The sequence below is a fragment of the Montipora foliosa genome, chromosome 11, assembly GCF_036669935.1.
Source record: "Montipora foliosa isolate CH-2021 chromosome 11, ASM3666993v2, whole genome shotgun sequence".
In the NCBI taxonomy this organism is placed as follows: Eukaryota; Metazoa; Cnidaria; class Anthozoa; order Scleractinia; family Acroporidae; genus Montipora; species Montipora foliosa.
In genome coordinates, this window is record NC_090879.1 from 4684590 (window position 1) to 4702933 (window position 18344).

General features: G+C 39.7%; 1 protein-coding gene across 1 annotated transcript; it reads left to right on the forward strand.

Annotated features, from left to right (window-relative positions):
* Window positions 1–2012: 2012 nt before the first annotated feature.
* On the forward strand, window positions 2013–11455 carry LOC137976048 (zinc finger protein 709-like). The gene is made up of 2 exons (XM_068823313.1): window positions 2013–2066; window positions 9887–11455. Exon 2 carries the CDS (start codon window positions 9925–9927, stop codon window positions 11362–11364), a length of 1440 nt encoding a protein of 479 aa, XP_068679414.1. The 5' UTR covers window positions 2013–2066; window positions 9887–9924; the 3' UTR covers window positions 11365–11455.
* Window positions 11456–18344: the final 6889 nt, after the last annotated feature.

Below are 18344 nucleotides of genomic sequence, written 5' to 3' on the forward strand. Positions count from 1 at the left end.
AGAGGAACATGGCGTTTGGCAAAGTCTGACATTTTGTTTTGTTGACGTGACAAACTCCAACGTCCGTAATCGTTAACTTGGATGATGAGTTAATAGTTCAATGTCGATAACTATTAAGTTGGATGTTGAGATAAAAGTACGTTGTTGTCGATAACTGTAAAATTGGATGTTTAGTCAACAGTCCGATGTTCATGACTAGTGTAAAGTTGGATGATGAGTTAAAGTTCGATGTTGCCAACTGTAAAGTCCGGTGTTGATAACTCTTAAGTTGGATGTTGAGTCAACAGTCCGATGTTGACAACCGTAAAGTTGGATGTTGAGTCATTTACAATAACCATCCACTTATTTGCCAAATTAGAAAACGTTTATGCAACAGAGTAAATTAATTTGATCAGGCAAAAACCACTCCGAATAGTTAAAAAACTAAACGAGCTGAGTAGTTTAGTGCATAAGTTTATTTTGTGGAGATGGAACACCATAGCGAGGAGGAGTCCCGAAGCGGCGATTGTAAGAGAAAAACCTCTGGTTACCTTGGACTTCAACTCCTAGTATAGTTTTTAAACTGTTTTAGGAGTATATATATTGAATAAGGGATTAAAGGACTTGAATCTCACTTTCATTCATAGGCCAGCTGTCAAACGCGTCAAATTGATAATTACAAAACCAATGACAACTTAGCAATCACGCGTCCCCTCGGTATTACCACTCAAACGAACCAATCATGTTGATTTACGTGTTTGTAAAAATATAAACCAATCCGAACCTGAGGGTCAGATCCTGACCCTGGCGTCTGCATGAAAGTGAGATTCAAGTCTCAACCTCGTTCCCAGGGTCTCTCCTCTCTGCCTCCCTTGGTCGTTGGAAGAGAGACCCTGGTTGCGGCTGGTCACGTGACTATCTATCCATCCAAAACCGCAGGGTGGGTGGGTACTCAAGTACATTTGGTCGAGAGGACGATAAAATACCATCCGGGGTAAGGTGAAGTTGAACAATTGTTGGTTTCAAAATGGCGCTCGAGTTTCCGAAAGGTGTTCAGAAGGCGCTACTTTCGGCTGGCTATGTCGATATAATTTGAAAGTGAAACAAGTCATTTGACTGGAAAGTTTATATTTAAAGAAAGATTTAGTTGCTGTTCTATCCTGCGACATTTGATTGTCGTTATTACTGTGATCTCTGTCACATACAGTTGCACAAACCCTACATAAACTTGAGTCAGCAGAGTAAAAAAAAATTTTTTTGGTGTTTGGTTTTAAAACATGACTTAAGCGCGAAAACTACCTGCCTTAGTAAATTTGTCATTGTGACAATCAAAAACCCTGTTACCCCACCCTTCCAGCAGGTTTTTTTACCATCCAGATTCTGGGTGGTCACGTGACCAGCCGCAACCAGGATCTCTCTTTCAACGACCAAGGGAGGCAGAGACCCTTGGAACGAGGTTGTTCAAGTCTGAGGTAACAAGAGGTTTTTTCGCGATTCGTCCTGGCCGCTTCGCGGCTCTCTCGCTGCTCAAGAAAAACCTCTGGGACAAGGGTAGTGATAAACTTAAAATTATGCTTCAGGTGTCTGCCTAATTCCCTTGACTTTTGGTCACGTCTATAAAAAAATCATAAAATATTTGCAGATGGGTCAATATTTTTTAAATTTGACAGGACGATTGCTACAGAAAGGATCTTCGCTATTAATAAAAATTCCTGTGCTTTGCACAAGAATGCGACGAAGAGGTAAATCCGACTTTTGCTTTCATGTGTGATGTTTCAGTCTTTGTTATGGTTATGCAAATTTTGACAAAAAGTAGTAAATGACCAAAACGTTCTACTGAAAGATCGTTAATAGACCTAATCGGCCAACTCAATGCTCTATACATCATCTTTGAGCTGTCTCTCGGAGTCGATTGGACCAATGTGATCGCCAGCTGCAAAGGGCCCATTTCAACCGCAAACAAACCAATGGCCTGGGTACTACTCAGCTGAATTTGGGTACGAATCGCCTGGGTACGAAACGATCTTGAGTATGCTATCGTCAAGAGGAGATTTGCGCTGTTGTGATTAACAACTCCCTTACAGAAGGTGAGAATGTTTTTTTTGCTACATTTTAAATGAGAGATCAGTCTCTTGGAAGTTATTTATCGTTAGAAGGTTATGGGTTTTTCTCCTTTTCGGAAATGATCATGGCGGCCCAGTCTTCAGGAAGCGGTCCAAATGACCGTAGGGTTTCAAATCACTAAATGACCGGCGTGATAAACAATTTTTGAGTCAAAGCACTCATTCTCAAAAGGTTAGCATTCCATAACTGCGATAAGTACTTATAACAGTTAAACACGTTGAAAATTTAAAGCCAATGCAATGGTCGAGTGGTATTAAATTGGATCGGACTGAGTGACGGTCAGTATAAAACGTGGACTGTGGTCTAGGTATGAAGCAAGGACTGAGTTTTCAAAAACGGAGTATAGAACAAAACTAGGTTTGTACTGGCCCAGGTAAAGATTTTTTGAAAGGCCCTTGAGTACTCTTATTCCGTGTCAAAATATTGTCGCGTAGCGGCGGGTCTAAAATGCAGGTCACTCGTTTGCCTTTCAGAAAGTAACCAATAGCCCTCAATTTCGCTAACCCTAGGCCTAAAAACCAACCTGAGGCCTTTGGTTAGCCAAATTGAGGGTTTTGGTTACTTTCCAAAAGGTAAAAAAATGAGCCAAATCATCAATTAACGCAAATCAAGTCCATTACTAGGGTGGAAAAATTGTTATGGGGAAGAACGGAAACACTTTTGGCATAAACTTAAACTCTACGTATATTTGCATCTTTTATATTAACGTCCTCTGACTCTTGTTGTCGTAGTTCGAGCCAGCATGGCTGGATGGATTCAACACATACGTAGAGTGTTTTGGCTCATCACGCAATCCTTACTTCCAAAGTTTGCGTAAGAGGCTTCAGATAAAGTCGGTAGTGTGTACGCGGAAATCAGTACGTGGACTACGGTTGCTCTCTTAATAAGCGAGTGCTGTTTACAGACGGACCCGTGCGACAATGAGGTGAACAAAATGTTGTATCAATCGCAAAAAAAAAAAAAAAAATTGCGAATAGATAAAGAGACCCCCGGCCAAACATCACAGCGGAATCTGTTCCGAAGATATGTTAGTTATTGACAGGGCACATGATGTCATGTGCTCGGAATGCTCATAAGTAAATATTTGTGACTTTTCCGTGGGAAAATAAGAACGCTGGTAGATCGGGTCGAGATAGTTTTGTTTTCGCTTTGCGTGATGTTCAATGTATATCCACGCTTCCAGTTATTTTTGTGTGGTCTCGGGTCACAATAAAACTCTGTTGAAATCAGTATCTCCCACTGAAGTCCTTCAAATTTCTCGATTTCCAAACATAAAGCTGGTGACCCGCGAAGGATTTCATAAATTATTGTCTTACCTCTGAAAAATACAACATACAAACGTTTTGCAATTTCAACTAAAACCTTCAGTGAGCTATTGCTCGTCGTTTTGAGAAGCCAAAAAAGTATCCACTTTAACGCTATGGTTGATAATTATGGCGCGAAACATTTTTTCCACCATTCTCATGTCGGACTTAAATTTACGTGTCAGCCTATTGCTATTTCGTTGCTCTGTGCCTTTTTCACAGTGTTTTGTATTCAGTCCGCGTTTTATACCCGGTCCGCAGTCCTCGTGTTATACCTAGGTACCTAGGTAACTTTCTCGCAATATGATTGGTTTATTTCCCAAAATGGGCGTTCCTGATTGGTTATTAAATTGCGTGACAAATCGACGCGAGCATAGCGCGTAGAGCATTGTTTAGACTCTCATCGACAAAGGCAAATTAGCCAATCAGATTGCGAGATTACAAGCAATTGTTGTAAAAAGATTAAGCGACAACTTCTCATCCCTCAGCCGTCCAAACTAAGATAACTTTGCATACAAAGAATATTTCGCGAAGATCGGCACGAAATTTAGAAATTACCAGGCTGCCGTTCACAGAGTATTTTTGATATCCCTTCTGCTAGTAATAATTTATCAAACAAGACACACCAGTGGAGACTTGAATGGGTTGTCATCAGTGGAAAAAATGAAATTATTTTTCCTCAAAAAAGTAGAGACTTTGATCAGAATAACAAGGATGAAACCAATACAAACACTGATAGCAAGTTAAATAGTAGAATGCTTAAGCCGATGACAGACGGTTCAACATCTTGCAACATTTGTTGATCAATGTTGCACAGACATGTTGAACGGAATAGAGCTGGTCTCTATTTTCGTTCCACATCGTTGAACAACGTTCAACGAGTTGAATGGCATATTTCAACATTCAACATGACATGATACACTGTACAACATTTGTTGAACAATAGCTGCAAAATTTGTTGATCAACAAATGTTGAACTGTGTATGACCGGCTTAAGAGTTCATTTAGGTAATTTAAGGTTACACTACAATTGCATGTTGATCGTCATCAAAGTGTCTGGATGTTAGTATTGATCATTACAATCTATCATGGCGAGAGCATACCAAAAATATATGTACCTCATTCTCCAAGAAAGTTGCTATCTTAAGACGAATGAAACACTGAAGCCAATATTACAAAAAAAAATCGACTGAAATACAACAAAATATCCAATGATTTTCAATGTCATTGTGATATGGGCCTCCTGTTTCCTTCCCTAATAGAAGACATTGAGTGCATTCACCTATGGGCCTCAAAACTGTAGTGCAACACTTGCCCAGAGATGAAAGCTGTCAATGAAACATTCAAGAAGCAATAGTGGATTATGATACATGTATTTCTTTATATATCAAGAGACTCCTAGTGCTAGCCCATAAGGCATACTGTGGCACAAGTAATAGTACCCTTGTACCCTTAACGACTTCAGCAATGTATTTACTGTACTACCTAATCAAACGCTTCTGGGAGCCAGCTCATGGATGAATTTTAATAGAATTAACAAGGGCTCCTAAGAGCTACATGTATCTCATGGTTTATACCTTTGCTTGTGCCAGTGTTTTTCTCTTCATGTTGGACTGAGATGAGATCAGCAAAGAAATTGCACTGTACTTGTCTGTTGTTTTAAAGGGGACATTATTAATAAAAATGAACTTGCCATTCAAAAGTTATAATGACAGTAATATCATGGGTGACAAATTACTCCTTAATTTAGGCGCGAAATTTCAGCGTTAATGTATAATTTCACATGTGAAATTACAAAATTGCCATGGTAACATCTCTTGTATCTCGATCAGGGCCAAGATGGCGTCTAGATTTAAGACAGTGACCATTGAAGAAGTTACGAAATTAAAAGAAGCGGCAGAAAATTTAAATACGTGAAAGAGCGCAATTAACTGGGTGAGAGTTTTTGAGAAGTGGTGTGACGAAAATAGCCTTGAGGAAAACCTGGAGATGATTCTTCCCGAGCAGTTGGATAAAGTACTCGAGCGATTTTACAATTACGGTCACGGTGAGCGTAATTTGTCACCCACGACATTAAAAGGTAATCAAATGGCTTTCTCGTGAAATTAGGAAATAATTTGACTTCCGTTTTGTCAAAATTCTGATAACTTCCCTCGCCTGTTATCAGAATTTTGACAAAACGCGCGTGAAATTATTTCCTAATTTCACTCGTCGCCATTTGATTACACATACTAATTATTATGATCACTTGAGGGAAGATTTTATCTTTTTAGCAAATCCTCCCAACTAATAGCATAACAGAATGAATGTAGATTGGTCAGGAGTATTTGCATGTGGATATTGAGGCTTAAGGAGTGAAATTTTGTTTTTAAAGTACAATGTCACATTTTTTTCAAACCAAGATTGGAATTTTTATGTCTCAAGACCTTCACAAATTATTTCAAGGAGAAATAGGTGTGTAAAGTGGCATAAAGTACTTCAGATTGATGGTATGGCTCAGCAGCAGTTTTTGTGGTCTTGTTTTTTTTTTCTATTAATTTTTTTTCTTCAAAATTAATTTTAAGGTCTTGTAACATGTGAACAATCTATATTGCAGGAGTTGTAAAATGAGCTTGACACTAATAAAATGCGGTTTATATAGTTTACGTCATAGAAAGTGCGGGGTACGGGGTTTTATGCACGAGTTGTTTGTGTCAAAAACCCGAACGAGCGAGGAACGAGCGAGTGAGGGCTTTTGACACAAACAACGAGTGGATAAAACCCCGTACAAAGCACTTTCTATGTCGTAAACTGTTTATTACACATAACATGAGAATTTTCATTAAAACAGTCTTCTGAACGCGAATTAGAAACAAAACCTCACTAACAATAGAACCAAATGCAAATTTAATTTAATTCAAAAACAAAGTAGGATTTGCACGAGATTCACGAGTGATTGGCATGGAAACGCCTTTACGCTATCGTTGATTGGTTATACTTCCACATGTGAAATAGCTGTACGTCATTCTGATTGGCTGTATAGGCCTTTTTCACATGTGAAAGTAAAGCGTATAGATTTGTACAAACGAGCTTTATGGAATAAAATTCTCATGTTATGTGTCATAAAATATCCTTACTTCACATGGTTGCAAGTAAATTTCCCCCCTTTCAAAGAAGCGAATGTTCCATGCCAGCAGAAGTCTCTCTTCTTTTTGCGTTTGCTGGGCTGACGAGTTTGGGAAAAGAAATCTGCAAGCAGCGAACACTCGCTTCTTTAAAAGGGAGAAAAATTAGCTAGCAACCATATGAAACAAGATATTAAACTGCATTTTATTAGAAATTCATTGTGTTGAGCATGCTCAGCAGGTACTCACATCTAGTGACTGAATCCTCATGTGATACTTCATGTTGTATGGGCTCACTTTACAACAGCAGAATTCCTGTAAAGGAAAGGCACGGGACACAGCAGGCTCAAGTGACAGTCAGCAAACATACCATGGGGCATGCGGTTTATTCAGAAATCTCATCTTGACACTATTAGTGGAAGACCCTGGAGTCTCTGTACTACCTACCACAGTTACATGGTGGTAGCTGCAACTTAAGCCTGCCAGCCCCATTGTGTGATCTGGACTATGGGCGCTATCATGTTGCAGACACTGTGGAAGAAAATCAGTATGAAGAATATTTTCAATAAGAACAACAATGTTAATTCTATTGTTTATACACTGAGGTACTGATTAATGTAACTGTATGATACATTTAATTTCTTGTTAAAATCACGAGAGCACTACAGAAAATATGAACATGATTTTTGAACTTGAACATCATCATTAAAAATGGGAATTTAAAAAAATACATTGTTGCTCTTGTGATAAGAATGATAATAACTTAATTCACTTGCAAAGGCTTAAGATGTCATTGTCAACATAACAAGGCAACATTTGTTGTATGTAAATCACCTGTACTATCGTTTGAAAAAAAAAAGTGAACAACGTCTTTGAAAAGGGAACCAACAACATAATAGACCAATTTGGCTAACTCAATGTTGTACCCAATTCAAATCTTTTGGGAATAAAACGTTTTGTTCCAAGTATTCCCATATCATTTAAATGTGAATGCTTCATTGTCATGCGAATTTATCACACAAAGAATCTTAACCCCGAGAGACTTGAATTGGGTACAACATTGAGTTAGCCAAATAATACTTATCGGTCTATTCTTGTCACTTTTGGGTACAAGTTTTAGATTTCTTTGTATGGAGCTATGTAAATAATGGTGTTATATATTTCTGAACCCACAACTATCAGTCAGTGAACTCAACATCAGAGCTGTGAACACAGCTTGATCTTAAATGCCTCTAGGAAAATAGAGCTGCAAGCTGCATGTGGAGCACTATGGTCTTCTCCCTCCATCAAATTCATAAAAACAAATAGAGATCAATCTAGTGAAAGCACCAGTCATAAACGAGAGAATGTCTCCCAGAGTACAACCTTCACAGGAACCCTCATAGATACACCTAGCATAAAGCACAGAAGCAGTACAAATTACCACAAGCCAATTTTTTTAAAAGGAAATGGAAAAGGGAATCACCCTTTCTTTCTGTTTTGGGTGAAATAAATTATGTTTGAAACAAATTCAGATGTCATAACGTTGTTGATCGTATTTGCCAAACAAAGATGATCAGTAAAAAATCAGTAACATTCATAAAGAGTTGTGTGCAGAACAAGCACTGAGTGACTTCCAATGAACAGCAGGATTCTTCCAATCTTGCCTTGTATTTGAATGTGATATAAAGGTTAATTTGCAATTATTGTGCAGCATGAGTCGCATCTATCCCTTTTTTAGCATTACTCTTCCAATGGTATAAGACTGGAAGTACATGTTTACATTGGCCACGCTCAAAGTCTGTGCACACACTAAAACCACTGCTTTGAATAATAGGTCATTTCCCTAATGCATTTTTATTGCACTCACAGTTTGTTGTGGAGGCAAAATATGATGTCTTAATGAACTTACTAGGCACATAAGTATATGGCCCAATGACAACTGTTTGCCCCCACAAAGGAATGGGTATCAAATCACCAGTAAAATGAACTGCTCCCAACAAAAGATCGTGGTTTCTTCGGCCTCACGCTGATTGGATCCATCTTCAGACCATTTGATCACGTGTAGACTCTTCATCCTATGTACATTCAGTGCGGATGATTTATCACAAAACAGTGTAAGAGAGGCCTTTGGATTTTCTCTCAGGTAGCCATTGAGTAAACCCCCAACAGAATCTTAACCAGTTATAAAGAGCCCAATGCTTTCTTTCACCCTTAAAGAGAAGAAAGTACACGACTTGGCCTAAAATAGTTCTGATATAAGTTCTTTTTTTCTTTTCTTGAACATAAAAAATTCCAAATCCCAGCTTCTTAGGTGGTTGAAGTGCTACTATGATTAAAATTTTATCCCTTGGATTTTTCGGTTTATCACATAGAATTCCAAGAAAGATTTAAAACGCTCTTTACCGTTTGGAAATATCTGCATTGGTTCGGGAGATATTTAAGTTTGAAAAATGTGTAAAATATGCAAATAAGAGGACTGATGACGTCACTCTCTGCGAAACTAGTCGAAAAGCGATGTTGCGCGTTTTACAGCCCACACACAACCTGTCTTACAACAACAAAAAAATGTGTTGCAAGTTGCGTTAATTCAGGCCTCTGATTGGCCACCTACGAGGTCACGTAAGCTTAATTGATCTATGAAAACAAAGACGGTGGTCGCCACTTGGCAGAGGAAACGTACTGCAGCCACGTATGACGTAATCACCACTCTTGACAAATCAAGAGCTCTAGAAAAGTGATTTTGTTACGAAACAAGTTGCCTTATAGGAGTGGTAAGACGGGCATTATTTTGGGGGATTTGTTGCAGAAAGTAGAACGGACCTCTACTTTCTGTAACACGCTGCAGCAACTTGCAACACATTATTTTTGTTGTGAGGACAGGTTGTGTGTGGGATGTAAAACGCGCTACATCGCTGTTCGACTAGTTTCGCAGCAATGTTGCAAGACAAGTTGGACGTTTTTGTTACTCGTATTACCGTAACACTTTGTTCATTTTTAGATACCTTCTCTGTTCAGGCCAAGAACCATTATTGATCATATGGCAATTCCTGCGCAAAACTGATCTTGACATGTTTTACGAATTGTGATCTCACTTAGCACTAAAATACACAAGAAAAAGAAGTTATTTTCATCAAAACCATCCAACCGACTGCTAAGTCAAGTGAAGGTCAAATTTAAGTCAGAAAAAAAAAACGATCTAAAGGAAGTTAATAAAAAGAAAATCAAATTCTTAATATAAAACAGTTATAAGGAAGTAAATACAACAACGTTATTGTATCATTGCTAATATTATTTAGTGAGTGAAGTGTAGGACACCTAAGAAGTTCTAGGAAGTTACAGTACAGGTGAAAAGAAAATTTCAACATTTGGTGATTTCACCTTCTTGTTTTGTAGAGTACGGCAAAGAAGGGCACCAATGATATTCTTGTTTTATGGCGTTGTCAGTCCATACTGAAGAGAAGAGGGGCGGCAAGGGGCTTAGTGAAAGAGGAAGTTTAACCAGACATGGCAGAATACATACCGCCAAAAAACTTTGTGAGTGCAAGACACACGAAAGAGTGCATACTGCAGCTGGCGAGAGGCCTTATGAATGCGAACAAAGCGGCAAGTGTTTCAGTCAGAGCCAATATTTGAGAAAACATGAAAGAGTGTATAATGGAGAGAAGCCCTATCATTGTAAACAATGTGGCAAAAGCTTTAGCCGAGCAGGAAATTTGAGGGCACACGAAAGAGTGCATACTGGAGAGAAGCCTTATGAATGCAAACAATGCGGCAAGTGTTTTAGGGAAGCAGGAGATTTAAGGAAACATGAAAGAGTGCATACTGGAGAGAAGCCTTATAAATGCAAACAATGTGGCAAGTGTTTTAGCCGAGCAGGAAATTTGAGGGCACACGAAAGAGTGCATACTGGAGAGAAGCCTTATGAATGCAAACAATGTGGCAAGTGTCTTAGCCGAGCAGCACATTTAAGGACACATGAAAGAGTCCATACAGGGGAGAGGCCTTATGAATGCAAACAATGTGGCAAGTGTTTTACGGAAGCAGGAGATTTAAGAAAACATGAAAGAGTGCATACTGGAGAGAAGCCTTATAAATGCAAACAATGTGGCAAGTGTTTTAGCCGAGCAGGAAATTTGAGGGCACACGAAAGAGTGCATACTGGAGAGAAGCCTTATAAATGCAAACAATGTGGCAAGTGTTTTAGGGAAGCAGGAAATTTAAGGAAACATGAAAGAGTGCATACTGGAGAGAAGGCTTATAAATGCAAACAATGTGGCAAGTGTTTTAGCCGAGCAGCACATTTAAGGACACATGAAAGAGTCCATACAGGGGAGAGGCCTTATGAATGCAAACAATGTGGCAAGTGTTTTAGCCAAGCAGGACAGTTAAGGACACATGAAAGAGTCCACACAGGAGAGAAGCCTTATAAATGCAAACAATGTGGCAAATGTTTTAGCCAAGCAGGACAGTTAAGGACACATGAAAGAGTCCACACAGGAGAGAAGCCTTATAAATGCAAACAATGTGGCAAATGTTTTAGCCAAGCAGGACAGTTAAGGACACATGAAACAGTCCACACAGGAAAAAAGCCTTATAAATGCAGACAATGTGGCAAGTGTTTTAGCCAAGCAGGAAGTTTGAGGAAACATGAAAGAGTCCATACTGGAGAAAAGCGTAATAAACGTAAGCCAATAGGAAAGTCTTTTTGCAACAGAGGTGTCAGAAAAGATGAAAAAGCAGGAGACCGTTCTGCAAGTGCAAATGAACAGGGGCTTCTCCCCTGTTGGCTTTGTCAGGAGGAGCTGAGCAGCGAGGAGCTTTTACTTGCACATTACCAAAATCATATGACGTTTGAGGAGCCGTCAACCTGAACTAGTTGTGTTGTATTTTCCCTTGTTGTTGTTGTTGGTGTTGTCAACAATTAAGTTCAGTTCAGTTCAGTTAGAGTTGAGCCACTTTTCTAGTCAAATAAACAGGTTTTTGCATCAAATTATGACATTTGTTAAACGTATATAAAGTAAACTGTGAATGAAGGGGTAGTTTCTAAAGAAACTGTGGTGCTGCGTCGGTGGGAAAGTAGTATACAAAAATTTGGTTTTATCAACGGGGTTGATAATGTAAATTGGCCACCGTACAGAGATTCTAAAAGCTGGCGTTTCGAGCGTTAGCCCTTCGTCAGAGCGAATCGAGGGATTATGGGTTACGTGTAGTTTTTATAGTAGAGTAGGAGCTACGCTATTGGTGGTAACATGGCAACGTGAAAAATAGGAATATCTTACTTAAATGAAAAGCGTTCGTTAATACCGTGAGGATTAAGGGTGCCGATTTGAAAGATGAATTTTTGTTCCAGATTCTTGCGGCTTTCCGTCGTACCTAGATGTAGGGAAAGGCCGCAGATAGCCATGTGTTTTTTGGAGTGGTTAGGCAGATTAAAATGGCGAGCGACTGGCTTAGATCCATCCTTGTCATTCTTCTCAACATCGCGAAGGTGTTCGCGGAATCGGTCACCTAGTCGTCTACCTGCCTCACCAATGTATAATTTATTGCATAACGTACAGTTTATGCAATAAATGACATTTGCGGAGGTACATGTGAAACGATCGGTGATCTTAACAGATCGCTTAGGTCCCGATATCTTGCTAGTGTTAACAATGAAAAGACAAGTTTTTGCATCGTGAGCGCGCGCATTTGAAAGTGCCGGGTTGCTCGTTAGTTTTGAGCGCGCTTCTAACTAAAAAGTTGCCTACGTTTTTGTCGCGTTTGAATGAAATAAGTGGAGGTTGCGAAAAGATTCTACTAGTCTTGGGATAATTTTGGAGTCCACAGAGACAGGATAGCCACGTTTTTCGAAGAACTGGCACATCTCCTCTGATTTGCTAGAAAAATCGGAGTAAACACTACATAGACGTCGAAGTCTAAGAAATTGAGAATAAGGAATGGAGTTCTTGACATGTGATGGATGTGACGATGAATACAACAAATAACTGTGTGAATCAGTAGGTTTTTAGTGCACACTAGTACATAGCACGTTGCCTCTAATAGAAACTTTGATATCTAGGAAAGCCAATGAAGTTTCCGAAATTTCCCAGGTATATTTAAGAGCCGGATGAAAAGAGTTGACGGAGGTTATAAATTGATCGAGTTCTCTGCTGGATGAAATAGCGCCGATGCAGTCGTCGATGTAGCGGCCGTAGAGTTCAGGTTTGGGGCCGTTGTACTGATTAAAAAATTGGTGTTCAACATATCCTACAAAAAGATTGGCATAGCTAGGTCCCATTCTTGTGCCCATCGCTACACCATTAATTTGTTTGTAATAGTTGCCGGCGAATGAAAAACAGTTAAGCGTTAAAACTAGTTCGGCAAGGCGGAGGAGCGTTTCCGAGCTAGGTTCTTTGACAGTGCGTTGATCGAAAAAGTGTTTAAGTGCTTGAAGACCTTCGCTACTAGGAATGACTGTGTATAGAGATGTAATGTCCATGGTGAAAATAAGTTTGTCTTGTCCGGAGAAATTGAAATCGCGGAAAATTTGTAGTGCGTGTGTACTGTCTTTAATGTATGATGGCCCGGATTTGACGATAGGCGTCATAATCCTCTCTAAGTAGCTAGAAATGAGTTCGGTGGGGCAACTACAGGCAGAAACGATAGGGCGACCTGGGTTGTTGGGTTTGTGAATTTTAGGCAAGAAGTAAATGCACGAAGTTCTAGGGGTGTTGATGATGAGATTAGTGGCAGTGTCCGGTAATTCTTGATTAACTATAAGATTTTGAATGGTGCCTTTGACAAGTTTTTGATTTTTGGAAGTAAGATCTTTAGGGATTTTGGCATAAAACGAGGTATCTGAAAGTTGCCGCAAAGCTTCTTTTTGGTAAAGGTCGGACCGCCAAACAACTACCGCGCCGCCTTTGTCGGCCGATTTGACAACTGTCGTTGCGTTTACTAAGATTTTTAAGCGCCGCCCAGTCTTCTGAGGAAAGGTTGGAAAATTCAATCGCAACACTAAATTTTCCAACCTTTCCTCGGAAGAGTGGGCGGCGCTTAAAAATCTTAATCAAATCGGCCGACAAAGGCGGCGAGGTAGTTGTTTGGCGGTCCGACCTTTACCAAAAAGAAGCTTTGCGGCAACTTTCGGATACCTCGTTTTATGCCAAAATCCCTAAAGATCTTACTTCCAAAAATCAAAAACTTGTCAAAGACACCATTCAAAATCTTATAGTTAATCAAGAATTACCGGACACTGCCACTAATCTCATCATCAACATCCCTAGAACTTCGTGCATTTACTTCTTGCCTAAAATTCACAAACCCAACAACCCAGGTCGCCCTATCGTTTCTGCCTGTAGTTGCCCCACCGAACTCATTTCTAGCTACTTAGACAGGATTATGACGCCTATTGTCAAATCTTTGCCATCATACATTAAAGACAGTACACACGCACTACAAATTTTCCGCGATTTCAATTTCTCCGGCCAAGACAAACTTATTTTCACCATGGACATTACATCTCTATACACAGTCATTCCCAATAGCGAAAGTCTTCAAGCACTTAAACACTTTTTCGATCAACGCACTGTTAAAGAACCTACGTAGCTCGGAAACGCTCCTCCGCCTTGCCGAACTAGTTTTAACGCTTAACTGTTTTTCATTCGCCGGCAACTATTACAAACAAATTAATGGTGTAGCGATGGGCACAAGAATGGGACCTAGCTATGCCAATCTTTTTGTAGGATATGTTGAACACCAATTTTTTAATCAGTACAACGGCCCCAAACCTGAACTCTACGGCCGCTACATCGACGACTGCATCGGCGCTATTTCATCCAGCAGAGAAGAACTCGATCAATTTATAACCTCCGTCAACTCTTTTCATCCGGCTCTTTAATATACCTGGGAAATTTCGGAAACTTCATTGGCTTTCCTAGATATCAAAGTTTGTATTAGAGGCAACGAGCTATGTACTAGTGTGCACTACAAACCTACTGATTCACACAGTTATTTGTTGTATTCATCGTCACATCCATCACATGTCAAGAACTCCATTCCTTATTCTCAATTTCTTAGACTTCGACGTCTATGTAGTGTTTACTCCGATTTTTCTAGCAAATCAGAGGAGATGTGCCAGTTCTTCGAAAAACGTGGCTATCCTGTCTCTGTGGTCAAAGCGGACCATCATCGCGCCCAACAATTTGATCGACAGTCATCACTACAAACGTCACAAAAAGATAAGAATGACAGAATTCCATTCACCCTCACTTTCCATCCTCATAATCACGCAGTCAAAAGCATCATTCTTAGTAATTTTAAATTACTCCAAAATTATCCCAAGACTAGTAGAATCTTTTCGCAACCTCCACTTATTTCATTCAAACGCGACAAAAACGTAGGCAACTTTTTAGTTAGAAGCGCGCTCAAAACTAACGAGCAACCCGGCACTTTCAAATGCGCGCGCTTACGATGCAAAACTTGTCTTTTCATTGTTACCACTAGCAAGATATCGGGACCTAAGCGATCTGTTAAGATCACCGATCGTTTCACATGTACCTCCGCAAATGTCATTTATTGCATAAACTGTACGTTATGCAGTAAATTATACATTGGTGAGACAGGTAGACGACTAGGTGACCGATTCCGCGAACACCTTTGCGATGTTAAGAAGAATGACAAGGATGCATCTAAGCCAGTCGCTCGCCATTTTAATCTGCCTAACCACTCCAAAAAACACATGGCTATCTGCGGCCTTTCCCTACATCTAGGTACGACGGAAAGCCGCAAGAATCTGGAACAAAAATTCATCTTTCAAATCGGCACCCTTAATCCTCACGGTATTAACGAACGCTTTTCATTTAAGTAAGATATTCCTATTTTTCACGTTGCCATGTTACCACCAATAGCGTAGCTCCTACTCTACTATAAAAACTACACGTAACCCATAATCCCTCGATTCGCTCTGACGAAGGGCTAACGCTCGAAACGTCAGCTTTTAGAATCTCTGTACGGTGGCCAATTTACATTATCAACTCCGTTGATAAAACCAAATTTTTAAATTAAACTGTGCTGGTTAAAACCAAATCAACGTACGTGAACAAAATTGTGAAAATTAGACTCAGTTTGATCGATTTCATGCCAGTCAGAATAGATTTTTCTATTACACTCAGCGATTCACAAAAGTTTATACAGTTACCCTCATAAAGATGTTTTTGGTGATCTCTTTTTTTCCCCTTTTTTTCGCTGTTGTCGTTCTCTTTGTTTGCCTATCTTTTATCATTATATTTGTGCCTCTCTGAATCGACTTTTTTCCTTTATACATAATTATTTATCCTGCCTCTTAGCTAAATTAGCTTCTTAGTTATTTTCTAGGGGGCATTGTACCTTTCTCAAGTCTATTACTTATTTCGTGTATCCCTATTTACGTGTGGTACAAATAAATTTGTTGTTGTTGTTGTTGTTGTTAAATTAAACATTCCGCGCGCACAGCTGCTTACAATTTCTAAAGTTTCAAGAAACTGTGCTACCACACGGGGTAACCACTAGCTTCTGTTACACTGCTGGATGTACAAGGTCGAAACCGGCAAGATTCATCCTCAGCTAACCCGTCCATGTTTCGGAACTAGCAGGACGCCACTGACTGCAAATTGTGACTACCGGTACTTGAAATAAACAAGCTTCAGTTGTGAAAAACACGGACATTAGGGAGCTTAAGCAAGAGCGTTTTTGAGACGCGGACTGCAACCGGAAGTGAGCTGTTTTCCCTTTTAACTTGTCTTCACACAACCACATTTATATCGCTAAGTATCTTTTCACTATTAGATACCCTAAGTTTAAAAAGCTGGGAGAGACCGCTATCCTGGCGTGCGAAATATTCACTTCCGGTTGCCTTCCGCGTCTCAAAAACGCGCGTGCTTAAGCTCCCTATTATCATCACAAGGTGTGCGCTGATTAAACAAAAGAAGGCAAAAATCACATGCTTGTGTGATTTTTGCTTTCTTTTGTTCTTTTGTTTTCTTTTTTTCTTTTGTTTGCAATATACCTTATTCACGATGGCAACCATGTTGGATTTGCTTGCGCATATGCAATGAAGACTTGACACGATTTCTGCAGAGTCCTTTCTTTCTCGTCGAGTTAAGAAAGGCTCTGCTCGCAGGGTGGTCTTGAGGCAGTGTTGCTCTCAAGTTGAGTTTTTACAAGCCTCGCAAGCATAAGCCAAAACAACATACTCAAAATTAGTCGCGTCTTGATAATTATTACTTGTTATTACGACCAAAGACACTAATTATCATCAAGTGCGCTGTTGGTGCCTTTGCTTGCGTCGCTAGTAGAACCCAGTCCTATCTGGGGAGCGGCCGGAACGCCACAATACAAGCGTCATTGAGATCAGACATGGCCAACTATGTTCTCGAAACCTCCTAGTTTTTCTGCTTATATTCGGATTCCTCGCTCTAGTAAATATTGTGCTTGCTTTCGTGGCAAGGTCAGTCAAATGGGGGTGGTAAGCGCTATCTTAATACTAAAACATTATACACGGTGAACAGTACACGCACGTTCCAGTTGACTCGTATCGCTCTTAGTGGTCCCATGCCAAATCTATTGGTTTCAAAAAAAGCTGCTTTCAAGTATTCCTTGGATAATCCTTACGCTGACTGTACGTGCGGATGGTGTTTGCCTCCCTTTTAGAGATGTGGATGAGGAAAGTAAGGGATAACGAAAAAAGTTCATTCCATGTAGAAGATGGATGGATGAACGGAGGCGTGGACAGGCATGCAAACAAATGTAGTGATGCCTTAAATTCAAATGACGACATGAATGTTCCCATTGGCGTATCACCACTTTCATGCATTAGTTCTACAAGACAAAAGAACAATAGACCTCTTTGCAGCTACAGCGGCCATTTTGATTTCTATTGTTTCAAATAGCTATTATGGGATACCCAGGGGGCAAATACATTTTAATTTGCCCCCTGAGCATCCCATAATGTCTTTCGAAGCAAATAGAAATCAAAATGGCCGCCTTATCTGCAAAAAGGTCTATTGCGGTTTATTAATGTTTCATCAGAACATAAAAAGAGTACACCTTATTCCAAAATGGCCGCCATTCTAGTATTCTTTTGTTTGGTTGCAAATTGGCCCTTTTGGCCTCGTTCAAGGTTAAATATTCTTTTGAAATTTAACGTTTCAAAGCGGGGCCAAATGGGCCAATTTGCAATCAAACAAAGGAATACCAAAAGGGCAACCATTTTGGAAGAATCTGTATAGTTTACAGAATAAATGAGGCCGATGAACTTAAGATCTTGGTCAATCAGTTGAGGGCGCAAGTGATCTTCTTGACTGAAACTAAAATCATTGGCTCATCCTATCCCAATAGTCAATTTAGAATAGAAGGCTACAACTTGCATAGAGAAGATCGCGCCAAAGACGGTGGGGAAATCATGACTACCCTCTCAACGAAAAAGTTAAAAACCACCCCGGCAGGAAATACAATATAATTAAATTATTAGTTATTGAAGCACATTGCCATAATCGGCATATACAGTCTTCCAACGCCAGTCGGAGATCATTGCTACATCAGTATGGAACATGATCTTAATTGTCAAAGAGTGAAGTGACCTCGCAATTTATCTGGACAATTTGAGCATTTGTCTCAATTATTATTTTTTTGCTCAAATTGTTCAGATAAGTGGAAGGATCACTTCACTCTTTCTTCTTTAACCCGCACTTAAAATACGTATAGATTATTACATGTTAAGAGCCTGATATTCTTTTTATTCACGAGTTTTTAATACCATATCGCGAACGAGCGAGTGAGCGATATGGTATCAAAAACGAGTGAATAAAAACGATATCTGGCTCTTAACATGTAA